Genomic DNA, 27020 nt, shown 5'->3' with positions numbered 1-27020 from the left:
CACGGTTGCCGCCGGGTGCAGCGTTCATTGTAGTCTCCCCTGCAGATTGCTAAATGACTAAATCACCAGGACGAGAATAAGGAGATGTCTTCAACTGCGAGAGCCTGTCGCCACCTCCTTGGAGTCGGTGAGAGGGCCACTGGCCCGCCTTTACACTGCTAGCAGAAACTGGGCCACTGAGAACAGGACATTTAGTGCCATAAAGCTATACTGCCCTTTCACCAAACTTGAACCGCACATCTACCAATACCATTTTACCCCCCTTACCAACCCCAAGCTTTGGTTATACCGCATTGTCATCGTATCTGGACTGCATTCATGACACCTCTTGCTGACACTGTTTGGCGCGTTTCAACACTTCACTGCATGCAGGTTGAAAACACTATCATCAAGTGCACCAACAATTCTTAAAGGGCCCCTAGCGGATCGGATCAGAGGGAAGTCCAGTATAAACGGACAGCCTGTCTGTTTACACTAGGCCACCCATAGATCACAGGTCCCCTGTTGATCAAAACAGAGCCTGCCCCATGTGATAGGAGCCTAAGAGGACAGGGAAAGGGGCAAAAGCATGACACTGTGGCTGTGTCATGCTCACATTCTGATGAGCTGTGGTAGCACTATTCTTAGAGCCTATATATTGTTGTCTAGAATGCCAAAAATTTAATATAATGCAGCTTACTAATTTATAGAGGTGATGGCTGCTTTTGTTTTCTTTGTTTCAGGCCAAGTACATTTTCTGCAAACACAGAGAAAAACTGGATTTTTGTCTTACCGTAATCCTTTTCTCTGATGTTCATTGACAGACACAGCTTCATATCTTCATTAGACGGATGGGTTATGCTGCTATTCCTAGGAGTAGGACACTAGGCGAAAAAAGGGTTAACAAAGCTTAACTACGCCTATGGGGCAGTCCCAGGTGGTACACTCCCACTTCCTGCTCTAGGATCTCAGTTTTGTAACAAACTGTGCCAGAAGAATACATAACCCAACTCCACAGAGGGGTGGGTGTTGTGTCCGTCAATGAACATCAAAGAAAAGGATTTTACGGTAAGACAAAAATCCAGTTTTCTCTTTCGTTCATTGACGGACACAGCTTCAAATCTCCATTAGACGGATGGGATATCCCAAAGCAGTATCAGCATGAGGGGTGGGAAAAACACAGCAATAACATGTTCCTAAAGGAAAAAGCTAAACTTAGCCAACCAGGTAAACCAGGAGCTCAACCAGAAACAACTGGAGCTCACCCACCAGAAAAAAACACCCTCAAGAGGCAAAAGTCTTTGCCAGAGCAGCCTGCAAAACTTTGCAGCCAAAAGCAGCATCTGCAGATGCAAAAACATTCACCTTGTAGAACTTGGTGAACGTTTGTACGGACGTCCAGGTGGCTGCTTTGCAAACCTGGACCACTGACGCCTGATGTTGGAAGGCCCAGGAGGCACTAAGCGTCCTTGTTGAATCCATCCTAACAGGGAAAGGAAGAACTTGACCCTTAATTGAATAGGCCTGCACCACTGTTTGCCTGATCCATCTGGAAATGGTCGCAGCTAATGCAGCCTGCCCCTTACGAGGGCCATCCTTAAGGATAAACAAGGAATCTGATTTCCGAATAGACTCAGTCGCCATCAGGTACACCCTGATGGCCCAAACCACGTCTAATGAATGCAAAGCAACCTCCATGCTTAGGCTTAGGACATAATGAAGGCGACATAAAGTCCTCATTCAGGTGAAAACCTGACACGACCTTAGGAAGGAACGACTGACAGGGGCGAAGCACCACCTTGTCCTGATGAACCACCAGATAAGGTGACCGACAGGACAACGCAACCAACTCCGAGACCCTGCGTGCAGACGTAATTGTCACCAAAAGGCGGTCTAGGAAGGACCGACAGCACCAGATTGAAATCCCATGGAGACAACAGAGACCGCACCTGGGAAATCAAATGGCGAACTATCTGCATGAATGTGAGAACCAAAGAATTAATCGCCAGCGGTCTTTGGAAGAAAACGGACAAAGCCGAAATCTGACCCTTAATGGTGCCCAAGGCCAAAAATTTATCAACACCCGTTTGTAAAACTCAAGAAGACGGGATACCGAGAAGGATCGGGGATAAATTCCCCGAGACTCACATCAAGAAATATATGCTTTCCAAACTTGATGGTAAATTTTCAGAGAGGTAGACTTCCTGGCCCTTAATAAAGGAGAAACCACAGATTCCGACAAACCTCTGTCTTTTATAACTTGGCTCTCAAAAGCCAGGCCGTTAAAGCCAGCGATCGTAAAGCAGGATGGAAGATCGGCCCTTGAGATAGGAGATCTTCTCTGAGAGGAAGCCGCCAAAGAGCGTCGGCTACCAACTTTACCAGATCCGCATACCGGGACCGACGAGGCCAGTCTGGTGCCACCAGGATCACCGGAATTCCTTCTGCCTCGGTTCTGCGAAGAAGTCTTGGCAGAGTTGAATTGAAAGAAAGGCATAAATGAGATGATACTGGCCCAAGGAGCCACCAGAGTGTCCACGGCATCCGCTGGAGGATCCCGAGACCTCACAACAAACCTCTGAACCTTCAGGTTGAGACGAGAGGCCAATAGGTCCACATCTGGTGTCCCCCACCGAAGGTACAGCTGATGAAAGACTTCCAAGTGAAGAGATCATTCTCCCAGACACAGAGCCTCATGACTGAGGTAGTCCGCCTGCCAATTTTCCACCTCTGGAATGTGCACTGCCGATAGTGCCGAAACAAGATGTTCCGCCCACTGCAGAATGCCGGGCACTTCTTTTGCCACTAGGGCACTCCTGGTGCCCCCTTGGTGATTGATATATGCCACAGCCATGGCATTGTCCGATTGGATCCACACCGGACACCCCCACAGACGATCCGTCCACCGGAGTAGGCAAAGTATGATGCCTCGAATTTCCAGGATACTGATAGGCAGACTGGACTCCTACGAGGACCAGACCCCCTGGGCTGAATCTGTACCCAGGACCCCCCCCCCCATCCAGGGATACTGGTGTTCGTAGTCACCACTGTCCAGAACAATGGGAGGAATATTTTTCCCTGGGGAGCAGAGCCACCAAAGCAGAGACCCTCTCGCCACCCGACTCAACAGGATAATTTTGTCCAGAGACTGTGGATGCTTGTCCCATTTGGTTAGAATCTCTTTTTTCAGAAGCTGGGTATGGAAATGAGCAAAGGGAATGGCTTCAAAAGTGGAAACCATGAACCCCAGCACCTGCATGCAGGTCCTCAGAGTCAACGAACGATTGGATAACAGGAGGCCTGCTGCAACTTCAAGAGTTTTGACTCGACTCCGGGAGAAACACCCGGGCTGACGCTGAATCCAGAGTCAGCCCCAGAAAGTCCAACTTGTTGGACAGAGTCAAGGCTGACTTTAAAAATTCAGAATCCAGCCGAACTCCTGCAGAGTTCTTACCGCGATGTCCACGTCCTCCTTCAGGACCGATGACGATTCCGCCCCTTTAGAAGAAGATCGTCCAGGTATCCCAGAACCTGAGTATGGCTAACACCAGTGCAAGTACTTTTGTAAACATCCTAGGAGCGGAGGCGAGACCAAAGGGTAACGCCACAAAATAATAGTGCTTCTCGCCTATGGCAAAGCGAAGAAAACTTTGATGTCAGATATAGATCGGAATATGAAGGCAAGCGCCCTTGATATCGATGGAAGCTAGAAAGTCCCCCTGACTGATTGGATTGATTCCATTTTGAATTTTTGAACCTGCACATAATAGTTCAGGACCTTGAGATCTAGGATAGGCCAAACCTTCCCTTCCTTCCTAGGGACCGTAAAGAGGTTGGAATAAAACCCCTGGAAAAACATTCCGAATTGGGTACAGGAACTATCACTCTTTGGGACAACAAGTCCTGGATTACTTCAAAAAGGCCTTGAAGGTGATCCTTGGACAGACACAAATTTAAAGGGAAGAACCTTGGCGGGGGCAAGGACTGAAATCAGTCTTGTAACCGGACCAAACCAACTCCAGAACCCATTTGTCCTGAATGAACGAGATCCATTGATCCGGAAAGAAACACAGACTTCCTCCCACCCCTGGAATGAGCGAGGGTATCCTTTTAAGCGGAGGAGGACTTCTCCGTGAGGCCGGAGGAACCCGCTTTGGACTTGCCAGGGTCGCTTGGAACCCCCCAAGAAAGGTCGAGAGGATTTCGACCCTTTGTCCTGCAACCCCGTGGGACGAAAGGGCTGCTTGTGAGCTGAAAATAAAACGGACCATGTTTGCAACAAAACTCTTTATTCTTGTGGAAGCAAGGTATTCTTGCCTCCGGTGAGACCCTTAATGATCTCTTCCATGGAGGCTCCAAACAGACGGTGACCCAAAAAGGGAAGGTCTGTCAAAACCTTTTTGGAAGCCTGGTCTGCAGATCAGCATTTCAACCAGATCATGCAGCATAAAGTCACCGCTGTCACTGAAGCCCTGCAGGCTAGTGGAGCTGCATCTATATTGCAATGAATTGTTTTCTTCACAAGCTCCACCATTTCCTGAGAGTGCTGACGCTCCTTCAAATCTTGGCATAACAGCTTCGCCCACTCCATCAAGATCAGGGAGACCAAGGTAATGGCAAACACTGAGCCGACCACGGTAAAAAGATGGCATACCAGTGCTTCAGCCTTCCTATCCATAGGATCCTTAAAGGACGGTTTATTCACCACAGGCAATAATGTAGCTTTATTCAACCTTGAAACCTGGGAGTCCATCACCAGTGGTACCGTCAGTTTCTTAACGAGGGACTCTTCAAAGGGATATCTCCTAGCGAAACTTAGAAATCCCAGCCATATGTTTTGGGGAACCCCAGTGACTAGCAACAATCTCGTTGAAATAGGCAGGGAAAGGAAACACTTTAGTCACTCTGGATGGCCTGCGGGTGCCAAACTGCACTGGTGTGGCTGATGCAGCATCCGCTGCGTCCTCCATTTTTTAAGGTTTCTAGCACTGACACAATCAGTGCCTCTACCAGTGCTTTTTCCTGCTCTGAGGTGGAGGAAGAGGAATCATCCTCACTGTCAGAACACTCAAGATGTGTGGACGTTGACACCGTGGGGCGGCTTACGTCAGTGGTGGGCACATCCGCCTCAGAATCTGAGGAGGCAGAAGAAATGGGAGAGTACAACGAACGTTTTTTTGCAGGTTTCCATTGTAAAACCATGTCCACTTTTGACACTATAGATTTTAGGACCACAGTCATGGCCGGCAAAATGAGACCCCGAAGATTCCCCCCCTCTGAGAGTGGGTCTGGTGGTGAGACATATTCAGCCGGCTCCATCCTGGTCCCGCAGTGGGAACACAGTAAAAAGTTTCAACAGAGCTGTAAGAATATTAAAATCCCCAGCAATATTAGTGCCTGTGGGACTACAGGTCCCAGAACGCTGCAAATAGCTAGATCAGGCAGGGAGATACCGCTCCAGGACTCCGCAGATCAGAGAGAGAGGAGAAGAGGCGCCAAATCCATCGTAGCACGCCGCTCTGACCGAGGAGCATCCGTGCTAACACCAGAAGCCGCCGCCGTCTGTGAAGAAATGCAGCTACTTAAAAATGGCCGCCGCGCATGCGTAGTAGCTCCGGCAATGCCGGACTACGGAAAAAAGCCCTGGGCACCACCGGTCTACAGGAGAATTGCCACACGATGTCGGCGCCTGTGGGTGCAAAAACCCGCCTGCCAAAAAACACCACAAGCCCACCCGGGACCCCCCCAGTGCTGCCAGTGCAGCCCCACACACACCACGGCGACTAGCCGTAGAGCCCCACCGCACCCCAGCACATAATAGAGCCCCCTTGGCTGCCCCCCTTAGTGGGGGAAGAGGGGAAAAATGTGGAAGAGGGGGAGAGGGGGGAAGGGGGGGTTGAGAGGTGGGAAGGATGGAAAAAAAAACCTTAAGGGTAGTTAAGAACACTAGGGGGAGGGCAGCTCACCTGAAGGACCACTGACCCGGGAGGACCCACACCAGCCTCTAACTTCCCGAAGCAAAAAAGGGGGGTTACTCACCAATCATAGAAGATGCGGCGGGATTCACTCCAGGCAGATCACCTCCTCATCTTGGAAAAAGGGGTGCTGCTGGCCCGAGGAACGCTGTGACCCCATCCACGACCAGGTCGTGTAAGTCCGTGCGAGATGTCCCACTCGCAAGCCAGTCCCTCCAATGGGAGCATATTGGTGCCAATCTAGTGCGGAGCTGAGGTCTGCGCGCGCTCGCTGGTTGGGCTGGGGTGACCATCAAGATCTAGGATATCCAGTGCATCGCCCAGTCCGACAGTTGACTGTAGTTCTCACTGGAACAAATAAAAATTAGAAAATAACAAAAGAGAAAAAAATCTTGTTTAAAAAGACAAAAAAATGCCAGGACCAGAGATCCCAGCAGGAAGCTAGGTCCTTACTCCTACTAGGCAGAAAAAACTGAATCCTAGAAGCAGGAAGTGGGCGTATACCACCTGGGACTGCCCCATGGGTATAGCTGAAAGTTCTGTTAACCCTTTTCCGCCTAGTGTCCTACTCCTAGGAAGCACAGCATAACGCATTTGACTAATGAAGATATGTCGCTGTGTCTGTCAATGAACGAAAGAGAAATATTGTTTTTGTTTTGAGGTTTGGATACACGTTCAGTTGTTATTTGAACATGTTTGCACTGCCTTCATGCTAAAGAAGTCTATTTAGTTCCAAAGCACATGGCTCATTAAATATGTATAGCTCTGTGATTTTGTACGGTTTTAGAAGTACTGTCTTTCACTGCCACTCTCTATGTTTCTAAAGCATTACTAAAAACACTCAAGGAAATTCATAAAGAGTGTCTCCCACATTCCTTAGAATTCCGTTATGCCTCCTCACAAAAAATGTTGGTGCAGACAACAGATTCAAATATCTGTTGGAAACAGGTACATGGATTTGGGGAAAGTTCCAGGTGCACTGAGGCAAGAGTGTTCAATACAGACAGTCCATCCACAATGCAGCAGAGCTCCCTCCCGTCGCTGCAGCTGATGGGAATACAGGGGCATTAGTTCCCTATAAGGTCCACTATACTTTGTGATAGACAGAAGGAAGTGGGTAGATCCATGGCCAATAGACGGTCTGCTGTTGGCTGAGGAATCCACCCTTTACCAGCCTATCCTGGGGCTTGACAGGAGCCTCAGAAGAATGGCTATTGCCGGAAACATGTCGGGCAAGGCCGCCTACTGAGGACCTTTACCTATACCATTACTTGGGAGCAGTAAAGTGATCTTACATGTGAGTGGCTACCACTTTTGCTTTTGTGCTTTTTATCACATAATAAATGATACTTTCTATTTTACTTGCATTGATGGTGATGATTGATGAAAGACTAAGAGAAGACCTTGGGGTGTTTAATGTTATCCTACTGAGCACATACCGAGATCAAACTGAGCCTTTGGTGCTATGAGCGAGCGATTTTTTGAACTCTGGTGAGTTTGCACTGCATGAGGGGTGAAGGAAGCGTGCACATACTTAATTGTGTTGATCCAGCACTGGTGTTACCCTCCCCATGTGTGTGCTATGCACTTAGTTTGATGTACTACACCATAATCTGTCTTCTCTTTTTGCAAACTCTTTTATGGATTCAACATTTGAGGAGTATACTCTTAACTAGTACCAGGCTGATTCCGTTCATGGAGGTGTTCTAACCTGGACTTACTATTTGGGACATATCCTTTGGTCTTTGGATCGATGGACATTTCCTGATAAACATTTTATGAGCGCTGCAATACTTTAATGCTGCTTTATGTGAGGACTTGTGTACCTTTTTATTGCTGGCTGCTTTTTACGGGAAGTTGTGCGTTGACCTTCTGTTTGGTTTTTATCAAGTGTGAAGCAGACAGTGTCCTAAACAACCAGTGACTGGAGGGGAGATAAGAAGAGGTGGCAGTGGCAAACATGTCATTTTGCCACACATCGTACAGAGAGAGGCGCCCTACCTTCCTCTGTAGGCCAACTTAGAGTAGGTCTTAAAGCGGAAGTAAAGTTTGCTATAAGATTTATTTTTTTAGGGCTTCCAGGTGGGTTATGCCATAATGTTCTAGTATGTACAGCATATTAGTACATTATGGCAGACTTACCAGTCAAATGGTGTCCTCCAGTGCTGCGGTGGGATCGATCCCCTGGGCCCCCTAGCACTTCCATCTTCGCCCAGTCTTCCTTCCGGGTCCCATCCCTTCGGCCATTTGATAGGCCAGGTCAAGATGACGTCACTCCCGCGCATGAGCACGGCAGTCACATCGCTGCGGCACAGATCGGGGCCATAAATGTTCGCTGAGCTGCGAATGCACGGCTCAGTGAATATGACAGCTGACAGGCAGAAGGATGCATTTATGGCAGAAGAGACCAATGGGGTCTCTTCTGTCATTAATACCCTGCCTGTGAGCCATTTCTTTACAAATCAACTTTACTACCACTTTAATTTCCTCCATTTTTGTTATCTATGACCTGGAGGTAAGCATTTATAATTTGGTGCAGTAATAGTGCCACTCTTTAAAAGTGGCAATATTAGAAACTGGTTGAAATTACCCTACATTTCAGTAAAGATATCAAAACTGGCAGCAGGGCTTTTTCAAGGGCCATACAACCAGAAAAGTGGCTCTAATGTTTTATTAAATTTCCCTGTCTGTTTCAGTAGAAGAGTTATAAAACATTACATAATTCACACAACTGATGACAGTAAAATTAAAAAAAAAAAAAAAAAAAAAAAAAACAACACAATACTCTGAATTAGCTGTTCAAGGAACAGGCGTGCTTTTCTAGTAAAATGTATCTCTAAACTTCCTTTTTTCCAATTGTTTCCTGGGGGAACAAGTTGCACTTTTGTAACTTTGTAACATTCCAGAAGAGAGACTTTTATCTGTAATCCTTTTAGACCATCTCTGGCACTCAGAAGTTTCAGAAAAGCTGGAAGCAAGGAGTTAAGAAAAAGATTTGCTATCATCTTCGAGCGATGTTAAATGGAGTACAAAATGCCACAATCTTTCACGGTGTGTGAGAGAAAGTGCCGGACCGCTGTAGATTGAAGATGATGCCCCTAAGTTGTCTTTCAATCCTTCAGATTGTGTCAGAGGCGTAGCGGCTGAAGCTCCACTGCACAGGGGGGCCGCTTGCTAGACTGCCCAGGAGCTCTTTCCTCCATTATGGCATTAGATCAGTCAGGCAAGGAGAAGATAGCCGGGGAGGATTCACAGACTATCTGGGTTATGGGAAAAAGTAGAGGCTTTTAAGAAAACACAGCTGCAAGAAGGCCGGGGGTCACTGCGCAATCACAGCACCTGCGCACCAAGAATAGAAATGCAGGGAAAGTGAACTGAAAGTGCAACCAACTAACTAACACTAGGTTAACCTACCTAAAGAAACTAAAAACTTGCTGCCAGTCCTTGGGTTGTTGGGAGTCTGTGAAAGATAACGCAACAGCCAGGATAGTCATGGTGATTATATAATGGCCCTACTATTTAATGAATTTGGTCACCATGCATCCTCTGGCATAGTCCTCTGCACAAAGTGAAAGTATATTTTCAGAATTAATTCCAATGTTTCTATCAGACATACGTGTAGACAAATGGTCCTAGGTAGGTTATAGCTGAGCAGGCATGAACCTGGAAAACATGAAAGAGGATTCTCAGAGCACGGTAAATTTCTAAAAAGAACGGAGCAGTAGTTTCAAATACTCAGTCTCTGACTGAAACCTCAGACAGAGCTGTACAGAGGAAGAAGAGAGAGGAACAGAGTCAGTTCTCTGACTTCTTCACTAGTATGAGTAAATTTTAGCTTGAGCTGTTGAACTCTTTAAGCAACAGGATGTTAGAAGGCAAAGTATAACATCTGGAAAGTAGTCTAAAGCTCCACTCACTGCTAAAAATTTCTGTACATAGCATCTTAGACACAGATGAAATAATAACAATTTCAGTAAATCTACCTTGAATCCGGCCGCGGTTACAATTTTGTGAGTGGAGAATGAAAAAGTTTCATTGCTCAAATCCTCATCCAGAACATCCTGCAGAATCGAGCGACTGGAAAGGCAAAAAATATTAAACATTATCAGTAAAGGACAGGGACTGGACCCACATGTAAAATCATGTTAGCTGAGTAGTCAGATAGTAGAGAGGCACAGATGCAAGCACATAGTTGGTTGGGGGGTCAGGCACTGGGTTTGAGTATTATCTTTTCTCTCTTCACAGGGAAATGAGGTTAAAGGGTAATCCATAATATCCCGACTTTGGGGGTTCTTTATATTTTTAGTGCACAGAAATAGTGACTAAGTTTCTAGTCAGGTGGTGGACAAAATAATTTAAACCCCTTCAATCAACTGTTATCACAGACTTAAAAGTAGTGCCACCCCTGTGAAGCTCAGGAAGCACATTTTAGGTTAAGACTGGTTCACAGAACGGATGACCGAATTCTGCAGTAATTCTGCAGGCTGTACTTTTGTAACACAAAGCAACTATCCTGTTAAGTATCTGTCTATTTCAATATTGCTTACAGTCACTTTGATGGAGCAGTTTTTCCCTTTTGGCATGTGCTGACAATTGTAAGACTTTGTCCCTTCACCCCTTTTAATTTGTTTTAGATTTTTTTCATTGGTGTACCTGCAAACTAAGGCCAGACTTCTGGTCTCTTTTGAACTCGGATATGTTGTCCCACATTGCTTTAAACACATGTGTCAAAGTGCTAATACTGCTAACTAATAATTTATTTAAAATTTTAAATGTAGCTATTTCAAAATTGGGCACTTTGGTGTTTGCAATATTCTGACACCCCTCTGAAGTTGACTAAACATGCAAGCTGTACAGGAATTTTGCACGTAGCAGTAAAGATTGCAGTGACTTCTTTTATTAGGAGTTAATGTGAGATTTTCCTGCTTTTGGCCTGTCACATGGAGCTCGGCTTGCGCACACACACACACACGCGCCTGCAGTATGTAAGCCACCCGCATTAAAGATTGATACAAGTTGAAAGGAATACAGACTGGGGGGCAGACAAGAGAGAGAGGGCTTGTTGATTTTAAACAGACATGGCAGGTTGTACAGAAAGACCTTAAGGAAGGCGGGTGAATTCTGACAATTTACCGTAGATTGCTGTAAACCGTCAAGGTGGAAAGGCACTTTCGGTAATATTATTATATAAAGGTCCTGTCAGTTATACAGGTAGCCTACATTGAGAACATTGCCCCTCACCAGTTGAGTTATCTAGGACTTGTGCTGTGACTTAGGCCTCATGCACACTGCTTCTTCTAAACTCACGTTTAGGAGCTTATGGCATTTTTTTGCCAAAGCCCCTGAACTCAACTCAATAAAAGCTGATCTGTCCATGCACACATTTAGGAGCAGCAGAGTTTAGAGGCAGTCAAAGCTCTTCTCCTGAACTCATAAATCGAGTTCAGGAAAGGAGCTTTTGGGCATAAAAACCGCCATTCATGCATAAACGCGTCTAAACGCACCTGAACTATGAGTGCATTTAGCACTTCAGCATTAATTCATTTAATTGGCCAGAATAAATTAAAACTCTGGCCAATGAAATAAACCTGCCAAACACCATATGCTGCTAAACTCACCTAAACTGGTATAGCACTGCCCCCTAGGGGACTGCTGAAGATTACACTTTAAGGATTCCCCTGGGTTACCCGTAGCAACTGCTTGCAGAAAACCTAACACTTTAAGTTCTTGGCTAAGTCAAAGATCACTCCAGGGGATGTTGTTTTTATGGTTTTATTTAAAATGGGATGGGAGAAGGGATGGATACTCCAACTGTTAACTATGCACAATGCTGAAGACTTTTTACTTGAGAATGCGGCAAGGCCGCTGCTTCATCCTGCCACTTGAATGAAGATGAGATAAGTGTTTCTAAAGTATTTTTTCTTCAGGGTACTCCCCTGGTACCCCTTTTTTCTCTGGGCTAGCTGACACCCGTCAACTGAATGCCCTACCCGGAGTGGTCCCCTTCCTGGAAGACTACTGGGCAAGGTCCTCTGTACTCACACTCTCTTATCCAGCACCTGACTAGGAGGGTGCTACACTGGTTTGAAAAAATGCAGCTTAGGTGAGTTTTTAACGCTGATTTTCTCCTGTTAGGAGAAACAGCATTTACAATAAACCAGTGTGCATGAAGCCTCAAGACCCATTCAGTGTGGCTTCCAAATGTATTTGCAAGTGTATGTATTTAACACCTCGGTTTTTAACCTGAGTAGTTGAAACTAATTAGTTCGATTTTTCTGGCTAGCTTAAAATTGTGCTGGGGTCTGTTTTGTATATTGCCTTGCCCATGAGTTCTTTTCTGTTTTTTGCTAGTTTCAAACGGATCAGAGCAGCTGCCATTATTGCTTTTTTTTGGTTCGGTGCACTGGAGGTTTTGTACTACCTGGTGATGTCTGGGCCTCTGATGCGTTGCTGTATCTTTAGGCTTCATTCACATGGGCAGCAAAGGGGTGGTAAAAAGCAGTTCATTGTGTCACATTTTTACTGTCCCACCAACCACCCACCTAAAGCCTATTATGGCAGCCAGAGAGGTTTGTGCACATGCAATTTTTACTCAAAATGTTGAGTTTGACAAGGGTCACTGCTTGTCAAACTTGCCCATAAAAGTCAATAGGACCTGCAGTTGTGGCATGGTTTTCCCATGCAAAATTCGACTATAGGTGTAAAAAACAGCCCCATAAAAAAAAAAAAAACGGCTTTGAGAGACAGAAGTATCTTTTCCTAATATCTGCAAACCTTAGTTGCTTCTGGTCATTTTCCAGGGGGCGGTTAGCACTAATGCCCCTGAGAAAGAGGTCTTAGGCTGGATTCACACTAATGCGTTTTTTCATGCTTTTTACAGAAATGGATTTCTTTTTTTTTTTTTTAACATGGGTCCCTACGGAACAAGTTCACATCAATGCATTTTTTGTGCCTCTGCATCTTGGGAAAGGGTTGGAGGCTTTTTTTCCTGCAAAATGCAGCATTTTGCATGTAACAGACTTCAATGGACCTGCATCCAAAACGCAAGTATGGAAATTTTGCAGCGATTTTGCAGCAATTTGTGTTTTGCATTTTTACATTTGCCCAACAACAAATTTTCTAAATAAAAAAAAACCCATAAAAAACACAAATCGCGGCAAAGTCACTGTAAAATCACGGCAAAATCGCAGCCTTAAGGGGATAATGGGTGCCTCCAAGTGAGCCTTTCTTCTCTTTGTGCATGGATATATATGTTCTACAGTTGGGAAAATCAAAGTTTAGAGTTAGCAACCCCACTTATCAGAGGTTCCTCGCCAGGCAGTAAATAAATGAAACTAACTCAGTAGTTGAAACGGCTTGTTTGAATGTGTGCTGGGTCCCCCTGTGTACTGTTTATGACCCATTCAGTCTTGTTTGCCCAGGTGTGTTGCTTTATTGTGCATGGTGTCTTGTGTTAACGTGTGTTGGGATGCCCATTCAAATAAATGCACTATTTTCTATGATGCAGTCCAACACAATGTACAGTAGTGCATTATTGTGGGTTGTGGTGCACTGTAATGCATGTGAGTCAGAGGTGTGTTGCCCTATGCTACCATTAAAAAAAATTAGCACCAAAAAATGCTAAACACATGTATGGTATATTGCAATGATGTGCACACCAAAATGGACAGGTGTGAAATAGGCATATTTCCGGTCCATTGCTTTGTTAAGTCTCCTGTGGTTCATCAGTGTACAGTGTTCTGGCTCTGTCTGCTTTTCTCAGGTTTCCTCGTTGCTATGTGAAAGCGGTGGCACCTGCCTGTATGATAAGGACTGCAGGAGAGCACATAGACCTGCATGCACTATGCTGCACAAAGCAGTGTTGGAAGAGAATGAGAGTATGCAAGGAAGTCTTTAAATTTCAGCCTGTGTGCTCTATGAAAGAAAGCCCCCATCCACACTAACAGCATTGATTGAGGAATCTCTACTGCTAGCTATTGTATTAAGGAAACACTTACCTACCTCCTCGTAAGTCTTCGATTGCATGTGTGTATTGCACAGTGTGCATTCCCCACAGTGTGCTGAAATGATGAACTCCCGTGTATGTGTTATTCCCGGACCGATCAATCAAGAGGCTGAAAACCTGGTGTGACAGACCCAACCGGGACAGGGGCTTTTGGAGGAGACTGCAGGGTAGTCTCTTACCCACTGACTATGGGTCCTGGTTTTTGAGGGGGCTCTATTCTTTGGGAGGTGTGTGCCCAGGGGATCTTTGGAGTGGTTTTGCTTCGGATTCGGGTCAATGTCTCCCCAACACACACAGACTCTGGGAACCTAGGACCTGGAAACAGATTTTGGGCTTCTATGCCCAAACCAGCATTAACTGCTTGAACCCGCCGCTCCCCCTCCCCCAGATTTAGAGCAGATGTTAACATAATCAGCTCAAAACAACCTAATGCTGGGGTCTCCTGCTATAATCTGTTTACTAAGGCATCTTTCTCTCATTGTATAATTGCCCTATTGTGTGCCTCTCAGGTGTGAATTCCCATTGTTAATTAAGTCACCTATTGTTTCTGTCTGTCTACTCTTCCCCTTGGAGATGTGACCAGCATTGTGTCCATTTTACCTTGTTACCAAACTATTGTGGGATGTTTATGTGATTATGTTATTTAGCTTACAGTTTATGTTTATGGTAGCTGTTCATTAGATGTACTGTTGGATGTACTTATATTACTGTTTTCAGTTTGCATTTTTTAGGATAATGTGATCAAGCTCTTACCTGATTTTGTGTGGTATATATTCTGTGTGAATTTACAATATAGAGTCAGTTCCAGTCTGCACCTAAGCTAGTGCCGTCTAGTTTTTGTTCTCAGCTATAATACCTGGTTCCTGAGTGGAGGAAGCTGTATCTTGGCGGAGGCACCCAGGCTGGGTGCCAGGTGGTCAATCACACCTGGCACCCAGAAATAACTGGGGAGAAGTTGACAGTGGCCAGTGAGAAATTTAACTGCTGCATTGCTGCAATAAGGAGGTGAGTATTTAGTTAAGTTTAGTTCCGCTTTAATAGAAAAGAGGGACACAGGGATCTGGTTCCAAAAGAGGAACACTCCCTCCATTTTAAGGACCTTTGGAAGCTGTATACATTGTAATTATACATTTCTGTAGAACCTGCCAACAATCCATTTTATTTTTATCCAATCAAGCAGGCCCCAGCCCCTCTTTAATTAAAAGAAGATTCAACAATCAGATTGTAATTTATGCTACATTTTAGATCCCAGAAAGCCTGCGGTTCGGGCATTCGTCCCTGAATGCATAGGACCCTACATGCATAATGTATAACTTAGTAAAACTCATTGTACGCAAGAATCTTTCTAGTTTCCTAACCTGGCAGGCCCTTGTATGCTGATCATCCCCAGGTCCTCTGAGCAGTCAATAAGTTTACAGTTAAATTTCTTATCTTGAAGGACATTGGTGATATGACTCCAGTTGTGCTGAGCGACTGCTCCTCCAATTGCCAGGTAGAATCCATCCCCTGTAAAATGTTCCAGTCAGTAAAAGTTAAAATATCTGTTCTGTGCATAATATTGCCCTACCAGGTAACTATTGATATAACCCTTCTGAAATTATAGGGATTGATTAGCCAATCAGCTTCTAACTTTAGTTTGGTAGCCAATCAGCTTCTAACTTTAGCTTGTTCAATTAAGCTTTGACAAAAAAAAAAAAAAAGGAAGCTGATTGGTTTCTATGCACAGCTGTATCAGATTTTGCACTCTCCAGTTTTAGTAAATCAACCCCTATGTGACAGGTAGAGGCTGTCCTGCATTGAAACTTAGGCTGCATTCACACTTCAGTGTTTTGAATCGCGTTCAGATTTTCCGCGATTCTGCCCACGATTTCAAAGCGCCAAGGTGTGAATGACAAATCGAAGAACACACATTTGAGATGCAATTCATTTGAATAGCACCTAAAACCGCAGTGCAGTTCTGGTGCGATTGTCAGGAGCTACTTTTGGGCGCCATGCTTCACGCGATGCAGGTTGCTGCAATTTATTGCTCATCAATCACGGCAGGACCGCACCGTGATTTTAGCTGCCTTTTAGTTACTCTAAGCCACAGGTTTCTATTGGGCACCATTTCAAACTTCTTAAGTGCAGCTTAGCTGAGTGATAGAGAAAAATTGAGGGAGAAGAGGAATAGAAGTGGAATACTAGGCGGTACCAGTTTGCAAAAGTGTATTTGCTATGGAAGAATTAATCACCTCCAACGTTGGGTTTCCTACTTGTGTGGATGTTGCTGTGTTATGCAAAACTATTAATAGTTTTTACATTTTAGAATGGGGTGTCTCAAGACTGTCCATAATTTTTAAGACTGCCTTAAGACTGTCCATAATTTTTTAAGGGTGCCCCGAGGCTGTCCAAAATTTTTAAAGGGTGCCTTGACTGAAAAAAGGTTGAGAAACACTGCTTTAGAACCACTTTAAGGATTTTAAGGCTTGGGTGTTCCTAAAAAAAAAAAGTCTATCCTACATCTGTCATCTAATAACATATTGTAAGCTATTGTGAACAATTGCAAGCTTCCTACAGAGTCCTATTCATAAGCAACTAGAAAAAGTTAATAAGATTTTTCAATTATTTTTATGTATACGTATGAATAGTAACAAAACGTAGTTGGAGTTTCACAATGCTGACTGCAAAAGTGGAAATACACTTTAAGTATGGAGAAATCCCCTCTTAGTCGTAACCTAAAACTCCCAGGTGCACAGGAACATAGTTGAAAATTATTGCAGAAAGACATCCAAGATATATACTAAAAAAAAAAAAACTAGCGGCGACTCAGGATGGATAAAATACAGAGGCACACATATAAAAGTCTAGTGTTGCATAAAGACATTTAGGGATGAATCTAGGACATGCAGAATCATCAGATGGTCTTTAGAGTAAAAATATCAAATTGTCATGCAGCGTAGCCCTTGAACTGAGCACACAGTACCACTCTGTGCTCCCATCAGAGATTAGAATGAGAGCTTCAAAGCCAAAGAAATAACAGAGAGCCTTGGGTCGAGGTCATGGCTGTGTGCAGGGAATTGCCAGAGATAGGGACACTAATGGGGAATATATATCATTCAGTGTTCTACAAATCTATGCCCCACTATGCTTTCATATAACATTGATTAAATGGAACAACTTGGCAGGTCAACTGTAAGAGAATCTGAAGTATATGAACAATAAATCAAAGAATTGAAGTTTAGTATGTTAGAGATTGAAATAGGAAACAATGCTCTAGATTATTCTCTGTCACAATGAAATATATTTTGCTAATGTTGTATAATTCTTTTTTTCTGTTTTCTGGCTGGCAGCTTTTTGAAGATGGCATACATAGCCCAGTAAAGAATGCAGTTGTGATAATCAGAACATGCAAGGGTTAAAGAGGAACACCAGCAGAAACTTTAGTGGTTTCCTTCATTTTTAGATGGGAAATGGTAAAAGTCCCTGCCAGGTTTTAATGCAGTCCACTAAACTGTGCTGAGCAACAGAGGTAGCCTCCCATTGTGGAAAATGTTTAAAAAAATATTACACATATAGGGACCCTGCCTTATGCAGTTTGTGTCTCAATCTAAATGAAATGTGTGCTGTGGCTGGGCTGTATCAAGCCTGAGCTTCTGTGTACTCTTTCTGGGTTCTGTAGGGTTTCCTAAGATTGGTGGGTTGATTGCTTTTCCCTGTTGCTGAAAGGAGATTCCAGTAATCCGTGTGGGAAGGAATACCCACTAGGTCATGAATGTTTATCTGACTCAGTCAAAATCTGATGGTGTTGTTCAGTGGAATGGTTTTATAAGATTTTATATATATTATATAGACTTCCTGGAAGGAAGCCTTTTTAAAAAAACTTTTTAGGTCCTGAAAATTGTAGGTTCTGAACTCAGCATTAGTCATGAGGTGATACAAAGCTGCTTGTTGAAGTGCGTGCCTGAATGAACCTGGGCTGAACAGTGATACCCTTGACTAAAGTGGGTCGCAAAGGAGCTGAGAGGCAAGCTGCAACTGGACCTTGGAAGAGGGATCTTTGCACGAGGATTATTTTGGGTTATTTATAGAGGGACAAAGGTCAGATTCAGGAGCAAGGAAACCTTGTGACTGCTCTCAAGGAGTTACATATTTATCAGTATATACTTTAGAGGTGGCTGTCATAGGACCTACTGCTGATTCAGTATATCTCTGCTTTTTGCACTTTTCTAGGGTATCTTGCATGCCCAAACCCTTTCTCTAGTTTGACAACTGCAGTAAATATTAAAAAGGACCTACTGCCTTGACCCTGATTATTATTAGTGGTTTGTCAGTGATCTATTAGATCCAGACATAAGGCAGGTAGCCATGGGACAGGTAGGAGAACCCACTTATTTCCAGCGTCTCCTTATGGAGTCATCACTACACATGCATTAGTCAGGATAATGGAATAACCAATCACCAGCCTCCATGGAGTTGGCCATGTGTGTCACAGCTGTGTGCATCCAATCAGAGTTGCTTTCAGTTTTGCACTGCCACTTGAATGGGTTAACTTGTAAAGACAAATGTTTCTGCTGTGCCTTTGGCACATAGCTGTCTGCAATTCTTGCAGACCGCCAGCTCCACTGCCTGGGGCGGTATCTAGAACAAGACAATAGGGAACATTGGTAAGATATTTAGCGTCCCTCATCTCTGCTGGAGCTGGGCAACATACACAATAGCTGCGTGATCAGTTGACCAGGGTCACTGGAAAACAAGATGCAGCAATCTGTACAGTTGACTGGTTGATTTAAGGGCCTATCCAGGCAGCAATTACAGTTAGACACTGAAATGCCAATGCAGTTTTAAATTAATTTTTTTAAGTTCTTTATTATATGTACGTGAAGAATCTTCTGCTGCATTTTACGATGTCAGAGGTTTTTATGTAGCATGCACCAGGTAGTATTGGGGTAACTCCAGGATAAGCTTGCTCCCAATTTAATTCAAATGAACTTGTGCTTTGTTTTAAAATTGCGTTCTAAAATGTTGTTGAGTGCAGACACCACGCCATTGTATCTTTCATTATTGTTATTATTCGGAAAAGTTTCTTGTGTATTCCTCCCTGATTTAGATGCACTTTTTTTGACTAGAGCTTGACTCCTGACTTCTTAGCTAAATCCTGCCATCTGCAATTTCAGTGTCTATGAAAGCCTTGGTGACCAGTAAGACCACTGCCTTTGGACAGGAAGATTATCGATGGCAGAGCTTACCCATGAAATCAGAAAAAGTGAAACCCAAGTTAGAAAGTAGAACTAAATCAAGGAGGTACACAGAGAAAGCACTTAGTAAAGTTCTGATATACATGTTGCACTATTGCATTCTCACTGATTAAAGAAGGTCTGTGTATTAAAGGGGAACTTCACTCTCTCAATCAACATTGACTACTTTAATCAGTGGTGGAACTACCAGGGTCTCAGCAGTCGCACTTTCGACTGGGCCCTGGAGTTCCGCAACTGTGGGGGAGGCACTGTGAGGGGGTCCTTCCCTGCTTGCCTGTCCATTGTCACTGGAAAAGTTTGCCCTGCCCATCCCCGCCTGTTCTGTCACTGGTAGGGTCCGCCCCCGCCCGCCTATTCTGTCACTGGCTCAGAGCCTGTACTTACAGTCCCTCCTCTCTCGCATGTATAGGAGACAGTCTATCTGCTCCTTCTCCTCCCGCCCCTCTCCTGTGAAGGAAGGGAAGGGTGAGGCTCAGCAGTTGAATTGGATCATTCACACTTCCTGCAGTGCACACAGGGGAGGGGCAGGAGAAGAAGCTGATCGGCTGTCTCCTATCTGTGCGAGGTAGGAGGGAGGGGGAACTGTCAGTGCAGGCCCTAAGTCTGAGCTGTATGAGAGGGACACTCTCAGCTCAGAGTACTGCTGATGGGCATTGATAGGCAGCACTGATGAGGCAATGATACGTGGCACTGATAGGCCTTGATGGCATTAATGAGCACTAAGTTGCACTAATAGGCAGCACTGATAGGCGGCATTGATGAGCACTGATAGGCGGCATTGATGAGCACTGATAAGTGGCACTGATGGGCAGCATTAATGAGCACTGATAGGTGACATTGATGAGCATTCATGAGCACTTAAAGGCAGCACTGATGGGGTTGCACTGATAATCAGGACACTGATGCTCAGAGCCCTGATAATCAGTGTAAACAACGTACTGACAGTCTTGCTGGTTAATGACTCTCCTTTCCTCACACAGACACAGGGTGGGAAGAAAGGAGTGCCGATAAACAACAAGTATGTTTACATATGATCAGCTGATCACATAGTAAAGGGCCACTTTGATAGTCTGAAGGACATCGCAGTCAGAGCGGAGGTAGGATTCTGGGAGGATGTCTGTGGATGCCCTCCCAGAACTGGAAGCCCAGAGCTCAGATAGAAGGGGGAGGGGGGGTCAGGGGGGCCCTCCATGGTTTCCTGCACCAGGGCCCTGAAGGGTCTAGTTACGCCTCTGACTTTAATCCTTATGCTATTAGCATTAATAAATGGATAGAAAAGTACATAATTGCTTGTTTTATACTTTTTCTTTTTACAGTTCTTCAGTTACTTCCTGGTTTCCAAGCCTAGCAAATATTGTCATACATCCCAGGAGTCTTCAGTAGAGGAGGAGAAGCTTTCTCAGCTAAGCACACCTTCTCCAACGTGCATGCCTGAGCTAGGGGCAGGTAGATTCCAGAAAGTAAATGCTACATGAAACATTTGCCCTTACTCAAGATGGCCACTGCCAGAGATGCTAGGGGGTGTTTTTCAAAGTGATTTCTCACCAAAATAAAGCATGGAGACATGGATGGATGGGTGAGTTTCTTTTAATATTAAAAATGAACTAAATAGCATTTTTGGCTTGTGGTGGTCATATGACGTATAGTTCCACTTTACGGAGATGCTTTGACGGAGACATGGAGCTCCACATTGGTTATTTGTGAACGTATGCAAATAAGAGATTAGATGGGTTCTTTTTTCTAATTGATAGGGTGTGTATTGTTTTTGTTGTTGCTGTTGTTGTTTTCTATTTCAATCATTTTTATTATAATTTTCACCACGAAATAGAAAGATAACAAAAGAGTACATTCCAGCAGCAAAAAAATGTCGGCCTCTTTTTACATGATTTTTTGCTAAGCAGCCTCCATCTCTGAAAACTGCATTGGTTGATGCTGGAACAAGAGGACCCTCTATGGCAGATAGCACTATGGCAGCAGATGGAAATGCCACCAACAAAAGAAAATTAGGTAAGCCCTGAGCAAAAAGAATGTATATTTAAATTCTTATTACTACAGGCTTGATCTTACCTAATACATACCTTCAAAGTCAGGTGCCAGGGCAGAGGGCGACTTCTCTGGGGTTATTGTACTCACTGTGAGATCACTTTCCGTTCCACCGTTCTTGTTTAACATACAGGTGTATACAGTAGAACCTGAACAGGCAAAAATGACTGGATTAAAGTTATAGCAAACTTTTACTATTACATTTTCTATTATGTAATAGTTATTATTATTATTATTCATATGCAACCCATGTTATTATTTTAGGTTTACTATTATGTAAAGGTTTCCTCTCCTGGACAGGAAATTAGATATTTGACACTTTGGTAGCTGTGCTGGGCAGCCACTTGTTCTGCGGTATTTCTAGAGCAAGAGGCATCTGCCCCCTTCCTGCACCAAATTACCCAGCCAGAAAGCAAAAATGTATGTAAAGGTTGAAATTGGTGAAATTGTATTATAAACAGTATGCTGCAAATTGTATTATGAGTTGGGTAAAAAGCAACATACACGAGACATTTTGTATGCACCAAGCATTTTTAATGTGTGTTATACAGTATGTGATAATATGTGCAATATTTAAAATATTTCTTTGTATGAATAAATGGTACTTTTATATCTGACTATGTATTTGTATCCCAGGGCACTGCTATAAAAAAATCCCAAATGTTTTCCTTATAATAATTAAAGTAGTAGTAAACCCTCAGCATTTTTTGGATTAACACATTGAGTATGTGACATTGCACAGAGCTGTCAATCTAACACAGGGCGCTGACTGACAGAGAGACAGATCTATGTAAATTGATGACCTCATTAGTGTGATAATGCTTCTTTACTGTCAAATCTGAAGCCTGGGGTTGGGGGGGGGGGGGGGTGAGGGGTGATCAGTGAGCAAGCTACATAACTTAGCTTCAATGAAGAACAGACCTGGCTGTACTGTTTGACAGGGGTTCTGGATCACAATTCTGTTCAGTCAGCTGTGTGATCCTGGTCCCCTTCACTTCAAATACAGTGGGGGAAATAATTATTTGAATCCTTGCAGATTTTGGAAGTTTGCCCACCCACAAAGAAATGAAGGGTCTATAAGTTTTCTCATATGTGTATTTGAAATGATGGAAACAGAATATTAACCAAAAATCCAGAAAAAACATGATACAAATATTATAAATTGAGTTGCAGTTCAGTGAGTAAAATAAGCATTTGATCCCCTACCAACCAACAATAATTCTGATTCCAACAGACTGGCTACAGTATGTGCTCATGTGGTACACCGATTAGTCCTGTCAATTTAAAAAGGTGTTCCTAACGACAAATCGTTATGCGTATAAAAGACACCTGTCCACAGAATCTCTTTCTCCCACTCAAACCTCAATATGATGGGCAAGACCAAAGAGCTGTCAAAGGACGACAGGGACAAGATTGTAGACCTGCACAAGGCTGAAATGGACTACAAGACCATCAGCAAGAAGCTTGGTGATAAGGAGACAACTGTTGGAGCGATTATTCGCAAATTAAAGAAATACAAAATAACCATCAATCGCCCTCTGTCTAGAGCTCCATGCTAGATTTCGCCTCATGGGGTACGAATGATCATGAGAAAAGTGAGGGATCAACCCAGAACTACATTGGAGGAGCTTGTGAATGATCTCAAGGCAATTGAAATCCTGCAGTGCACGCAAGGCCCATCTCAAGAAGGCACATGTACAGGCCAATCTGAAGTTTGCCAATGAACATCTAAATGATTCAGAGAAGGATTGGGAGAAGGTGCTGTGGTCAGATGAGACCAAAATTTAGCTCTTTGGCATTAACTCGACTCGTCATGTTTGGAGGAAGAAAAATGCTGACTATGACCCTAAGAACACCATTCCTACAGTCAAGCACAGAGGTGGAAATATTATGCTTTGAGGTTGTTTCTCTGTTAAGGTACAGGCCGACTTTGCTGCATTGAAGGGCCAATAGATGGGGCCATGTATTGCAAAATCTTGGATTAGAATCTTCTTCCCTCAGCAGAACACTAAAGATGGGTTGTGGATTAGTCTTCCAGCATGACAATGACCCAAAACTTACCACCAAGGAGTGGCTCAAAAAGAAGCACATTAAAGTAATGTATTTTTGGTTGATATTCTGTCTCTATCATTTAAAGTGGAACTCCACCCAAAAGGGGAAGTTCCACTCTAAGGACTTGTCCCCACTTGTCCTCTTGCACAATTGGCACTTTTACAGAAGGGGGGGGGGGGGTACCCGATTTTGACAGGTACCCGCTTCCCATTTCTGTTGTGCTCAGAAACTGAAGTTCTCCTCCCCCCCCCCCCCTGCAGTCTTTTGGGACACTGACAGGTTTTAGAAGACTGCATCCACCACTCACAAAGCACAACGTAACTCACGCATGTGCAGTGGGCACCCGGCTGTGAAGCCGCAAGCTGTCACAGCCAGGTGCCCATAGTGAAGATGCTGGTGCAGGGGACCGAAGACAGCAAGTGAGACCGCCTGGGGTAAACTCACTAATGGATCCTGGGACAGGTGAGTGACTGTTTTTAACAGTCAGCAGCTACACGTTTTGTAGCTGCTGACTTTTATTATTTACCACAGGTGATTGGAGCTCCACTTTAAAATACACCCATGATAAAAAATTATGGATCCTTCATTTCTTTGTAAGTAAGCAAAATTACAAAATCTCCAAGGGACCAAATCATTATTTTCCCCACAGTATATTTAATTTACCTGTGTATTGATCTGTTTTGTATAGGTCACAGAAAAAAGGAAGGTTATTTTTTCAGCAATAACATAGCGGGCTCTAAATTAGGTGAACATAGACATTTATTTTGAAAAAATAGGAGATGTGGTAATAACATCCGTGCAATAAAGATATCAGTGGGTACAATCAGTGTGGGGACAAGAAACAAGACATACATAACATGTGACAAACAGTGACAAAAACCGGCATGTAAGAAATGACGGTTCAGTGCGGTAAGTGGTATCTCACTTGCTCTGACGGCCCTTCGGCCGTTTCTTCACCCCTGCTTTTAGGAGCACACAGTACCTCATGGATGGTCCGTAGAGCGATTACTCGTGTCCTGTCGCTGCCGGTCTCCGTGCGTGCTGCCTTCGGCTTCTGCTCTCCCGAGCGATCCGACGCCTGTTAGGAGTGGTGAAGGGATGTGCCGCCGGGCTGTGACGTTGACGCGTTTCGCTTCCTGTTGCGTAGCTTCGTCTGGACGTCTCCCCATAAAGTCATAGAAAAAACTAATAGCACAAAAAAGAGTGACCTCACTGGATTCAACACTCAATACAATTGTGCAGTATGGCCATCAGCCCCACTGGCGACCCACAGCCCCCCAAGGAGCCCCTTCAAGAATCACCATTATTGCAACCAACATTTGATTGATCATATGAGTATTTAGATTCTTGATGCAACAGTATTTTGCCGGCCGGTTTTTGTCACTGTTAGTCACATGTTATGTATGTCTTGTTTCTTGTCCCCACTGATATCTTTATTGCACGGATGTTATTACCACATCTCCTATTTTTTCAAAATAAATGTCTATGTTCACCTAATTTAGAGCCCGCTATGTTATTGCTGACAAAATAACCTTCCTTTTTTCTGTGACCTATACAGAACGCTTTGTTTATATGCTGTTTTGGGTTAAGCCAGCCAAACACACACAGACAACACGGGCACGTACATAGACCACACCAACAATACTCCAAACAAACTACCTTATATGTATTGATCTGTTTGCCTGGACATCTATAAATATTTTCTACTTTTATTACCATCTGAAAGGTTTACACATGTGTATATGAATGTTATTAATATCTTTTTGACATAATTCAGCCTGTCATTTAGGAGACAAAGGTGAGGTTGTCTCCTCGGCACTTGTTTGTACAGTGACTTCAGCGTCACACTTCTAGCTATCCTCGGAGAATACCTGGGGGCTTGTCAACATTCGCAGTAAAGAGCCAACTCGCCGCCTTCTTGGCATCTGGTCCAACAAGGTAGAACTTTCCAAAGTAGGACATGTCGAAGACAGCAGCGGCATTCCGGCACACAAGGCACTCGTTCTTGATCTAAAAATGACAGTGTGTCAAACACAACAGATGAACATTGATGGGGGAGGGGGGGGGGAGACGGGAGAGATCAGGAGCTTTGAACACTAAGCAAGAGAAACAGAGATGGAAATAAACTGTAAAAAAAAAAAAAAAGTAAAAAGTGAGTCATCCTGAACTTTTTGTCAGGTGATAAAGACACAGAAAGGTTACTAAAAATAAATTGTAACTCTTTTCTGGCATGTAGCACTGTTCCATACTACCAGCAAAACGAGATTTGAAGTAGAAAATCTGTTCTCATTTTTCCCTCTGTAAATACCAGGCTTTTTGAAAGCCAAGAAGCTGAATAAACCATTGAAATAAATTCTTTATAGCTGCAAATATGGCAAAGTACATGAGCATGATATAGCAGTGCTCCCTGACCTGTCACCAGTGGGTCTGTTACATCTTTTCTCTGGGTAGCAATCTTGTGAGATACAGTACATTGCCTATGGTGACATATTGTGGAAGGTCTACGTTTGTGTAAAGCCAATCGGCCACATTTTTATTTAACGGAAGACCATAAAGAATGACCTTTTGCAACTGGAGAGTGTTGTTTTTAATTCAAAAATATCATCTCTGCTGACTGAAGACTGTGCTGTGTAAGTACGCAGATATATTTACCGAAAGCAATCAATTTCCAGAAAATTAGTGAGCGATCTATTTTTATATTTCCCTGGAGTACTAGGTACTGTCTATACTGTGTATAAATTGGCCACACAACAAACCACAGCATTGTTTTTGAATGTACAATATATAACCCTCTTATATAGCTTGTGCCTTTAACTGCAGGCAGTGGTCTATTTAGGTTTTGTGCTGCCCTAGGCCTGACTAAACTTGGGCACCCCCTAATTTAAATACGACCCACCCCTTCCTGTCTGCGGTCTGTCCAAATGTCCTCAACGGTGGATATTATCACAGCGCAGGTAGCAGTGTGACCGCTTTATGGGGGTGCCAGACTGATTTGCCTCCTGGACCCTGCCCTCCGGCCCAATTTGCCCCATAAGACTGGCACTATACTAAAAGTGTAGCGCAAGCCAGTGGGGACCCTTTTCGTGTGGGAGCTGGGAGTAGGCTGTTCATTTTTCGTGCGGGGTGCAGCTTTTTTGCTGCCCCCCTTCAAAGTGCCGCCCTAGGCCTGGGCCTTGTTGGCCTAGGCCAAGATACAGCACTGACTGCAGGTACACATACGCAGATCTGAATTTCGACTGTGTGTGGCCACTCCTCCTCTTTAGCATATCATGGCTGAGCAGATCTGAATAAGTAAGCCAGTTTAGCTTCCATGATGCTGAGAAAGTTTTCTTTAGTCTGTTTTGCATAAACTGACCTCTCTCTGCAGGATCTAAAAGGGAGGGCGGGTGACAGATGCCTAGTTTTGGAAGGTGTCAGGAAGGACTCCACACAGAAAGAGTATGTACATGCCCAGAAGACTAAGGAGACACCATGGCAGGCAGCAATCCACAGTGTAATGATGCAGAGAGAAATGCTAATTTCATCTTTTATCTGAGCCCCCCTCTGCATAATCAAGGACCACTGGGAAAAAATGGGAAGAAGAGGACCTTGTGTGTGTCAGTTAAATAGCTTGAAGACTTTTAAAAATGGTAAAAAAATAAATAAAAAAAACATACAGTGGGGAAGGAGACACTGGGATGCAAGGGGCTGACTTGGGCTTTCCATTGATCTGAGTTTCAGCCACTGCTGCTT

General features: G+C 44.0%; 1 protein-coding gene across 2 annotated transcripts in view; it reads right to left on the bottom strand.

Annotated features, from left to right (window-relative positions):
* Positions 1 to 27020, bottom strand: part of SARDH (sarcosine dehydrogenase) — a 164972-nt gene that overhangs the window by 45740 nt on the left and 92212 nt on the right. For both annotated transcript variants that reach the window (XM_082264400.1, XM_082264401.1), the window contains exons 14-17: positions 25160 to 25298; positions 21272 to 21385; positions 15318 to 15465; positions 9938 to 10031 (exon numbers count right to left, since the gene is read on the bottom strand). In XM_082264400.1, the coding sequence (XP_082120526.1) occupies positions 9938 to 10031; positions 15318 to 15465; positions 21272 to 21385; positions 25160 to 25298 (495 nt within the window). The remainder of the gene's footprint in view (positions 1 to 9937; positions 10032 to 15317; positions 15466 to 21271; positions 21386 to 25159; positions 25299 to 27020) is intronic.

Source organism: Pelophylax lessonae, assembly GCF_965119305.1.
Source record: "Pelophylax lessonae genome assembly, chromosome: 7".
Lineage (NCBI taxonomy): Eukaryota > Metazoa > Chordata > Amphibia > Anura > Ranidae > Pelophylax > Pelophylax lessonae.
The sequence above is the reverse complement of the archived record's forward strand: the minus strand, read 5'-3'. Positions and strand labels throughout refer to the sequence as shown.